At 44.4% G+C, this 1,688-nt stretch overlaps 1 protein-coding gene across 1 annotated transcript in view; it reads left to right on the top strand.

The window, feature by feature from the left end:
* Positions 1 to 1,132: 1,132 nt before the first annotated feature.
* The window catches only part of LOC106011304 (uncharacterized protein DDB_G0290685), a 42,931-nt gene continuing 42,375 nt past the window's right edge, over positions 1,133 to 1,688 (top strand). The window contains exon 1 of the mRNA XM_013080457.1: positions 1,133 to 1,210. Coding sequence (XP_012935911.1) covers positions 1,133 to 1,210 — 78 coding nt within the window. The remainder of the gene's footprint in view (positions 1,211 to 1,688) is intronic.

The following is a 1,688-nucleotide window of genomic DNA, read 5'->3' as shown; positions in this document are numbered from 1 at the left end:
TCTCTATCTCTTTCTCTCTTTCTCTCTTTCTCTCTTTCTCTCTCTCTCCCTCTCTATCTCTCTCTCCCCCTCTCTCCCTCTCTCTCTCTCTCTCTCTCTCTCTCCCTCTCTCTCTCTCTCGCTCTCTCTTGCAAATTGTATGCCCCCTCTTTTCTTGTAATTTTCCTGATAATATGACGTTGCGTTTGTTTGTATCATTTCCACTCTATTGTGAATAATGTGTTGTTCACAGGTCAGTATTGTCTACAGTACGTTTGTAATTGTGTGTCTGCTAGGAATAGAGAAAGTAAGTAAAGATGTATTAACAGTAGGTATGCATGTGTGTTTATGTGCGTGTGTGTGTGAGAGAGAGAGAGGGAAAGAGAGAGACAGACAGACAGACAGACAGACAGACAGAGAGGGAGAGAGAGAGAGAGAGAGAGAGAGAAGAGGGATGGGAAGAAGAGACAGTGAAATAGCCAAAGATGGGAACAAGGAAATAAGAACGGCATAAAAATGAATGTGTGACCACAGAAGTGCGTAGTGTGGGTCGCAGCTGGATAAAGAGGAAGTGCCAAGTGTGAAAAATCAAGAGACTCCAATAACAGCGATGAATTTCTCATCCTTACGTATTTCCTGAGTTTCTGGAAACATGTGAAAACAGCATCAGTTTAACCTTACTGCACGCAACTGTTCTTCGTCCTCATCCTGCTCACTCCCCCCACACCCGCCCACCCAACCACCCACCCACTGACACCCACGGCGGGACGAATGTCTGTAAGCAGCAGTATTGGAATGAGCAGTCTGGACGTGTGTTTGCCAAACAAGCAGAGCGCTAATGAAGCGCCCCCTGTGCTTTATGATTAGCGCCATTGATCGTGGGGATCACCTCATGGCGTGGTGTAGCCGGTGGTAAAGACGGATGAAGAGGCGGAGAACCCTGGCGTCACTGTAGATTAAGGTGTGTGCGCCCTGTGTCCGACTTGTCGAATCCGAAAAGCATACTAGGATCCCCCATGAAATGGAAGAGGATAACTGCATGTCATATTCCGTGTGTGGGGGATTAAATATTGACCGCTTTCGTAAAAAAAAAAGGGCGGCACTTGAGTGCTTGCTTTGTGCCAGTGGTGAATGTTCAGCTATCTGCTACAGCATGGTGCATTCCAAGAAGAAGAACAAGAAGAACAAGAAGAAGAACAAGAACAATAAGGAGGGCGAGAAGAACAAGAAGGTGAAAGGGAAGAAGGACAAGACAAAATAGAAGAGAGGGGGAGGGGAGGGGGAAAGAAGAAGAAGAAGAAGAAGAAGAAGAAGAAGAAGAAGAAGAAGATGAAAAGCGAAGTCCTAACATGGCACCATTCTGCTCTAACATTTCATTGACAGATTGTCTACGGACATCATATTTCACATTTATCTTCGATTTCGACAAAATTGTGTCATGCGCATACCGTTCTATTGGTCATTCTTGTTTAAGAAACATCGTCTGATTCTCGTGTTACGCTCAGTGGTTCATTAGCTGTTATTTCTTTCCGTGCCACCCGTGTAAGTAAATCTAATTATGGTATGGCCTTGGTGCTATAACGATGAGATGTGATATGTTTTGGGAAAATCTAAGCTTTTTTAGTTTTCAGAGTAGCCAGTGGTTTGTTTGGGATTCTTTTAGCATAGCTATGTACAAATTAAAGATGATTTATTGGCACCCCCCCCCT

Source organism: Aplysia californica, unplaced genomic scaffold, assembly GCF_000002075.1.
Source record: "Aplysia californica isolate F4 #8 unplaced genomic scaffold, AplCal3.0 scaffold00087, whole genome shotgun sequence".
Lineage (NCBI taxonomy): Eukaryota > Metazoa > Mollusca > Gastropoda > Aplysiida > Aplysiidae > Aplysia > Aplysia californica.
This window is presented reverse-complemented; position numbering and strand designations above follow the sequence as displayed.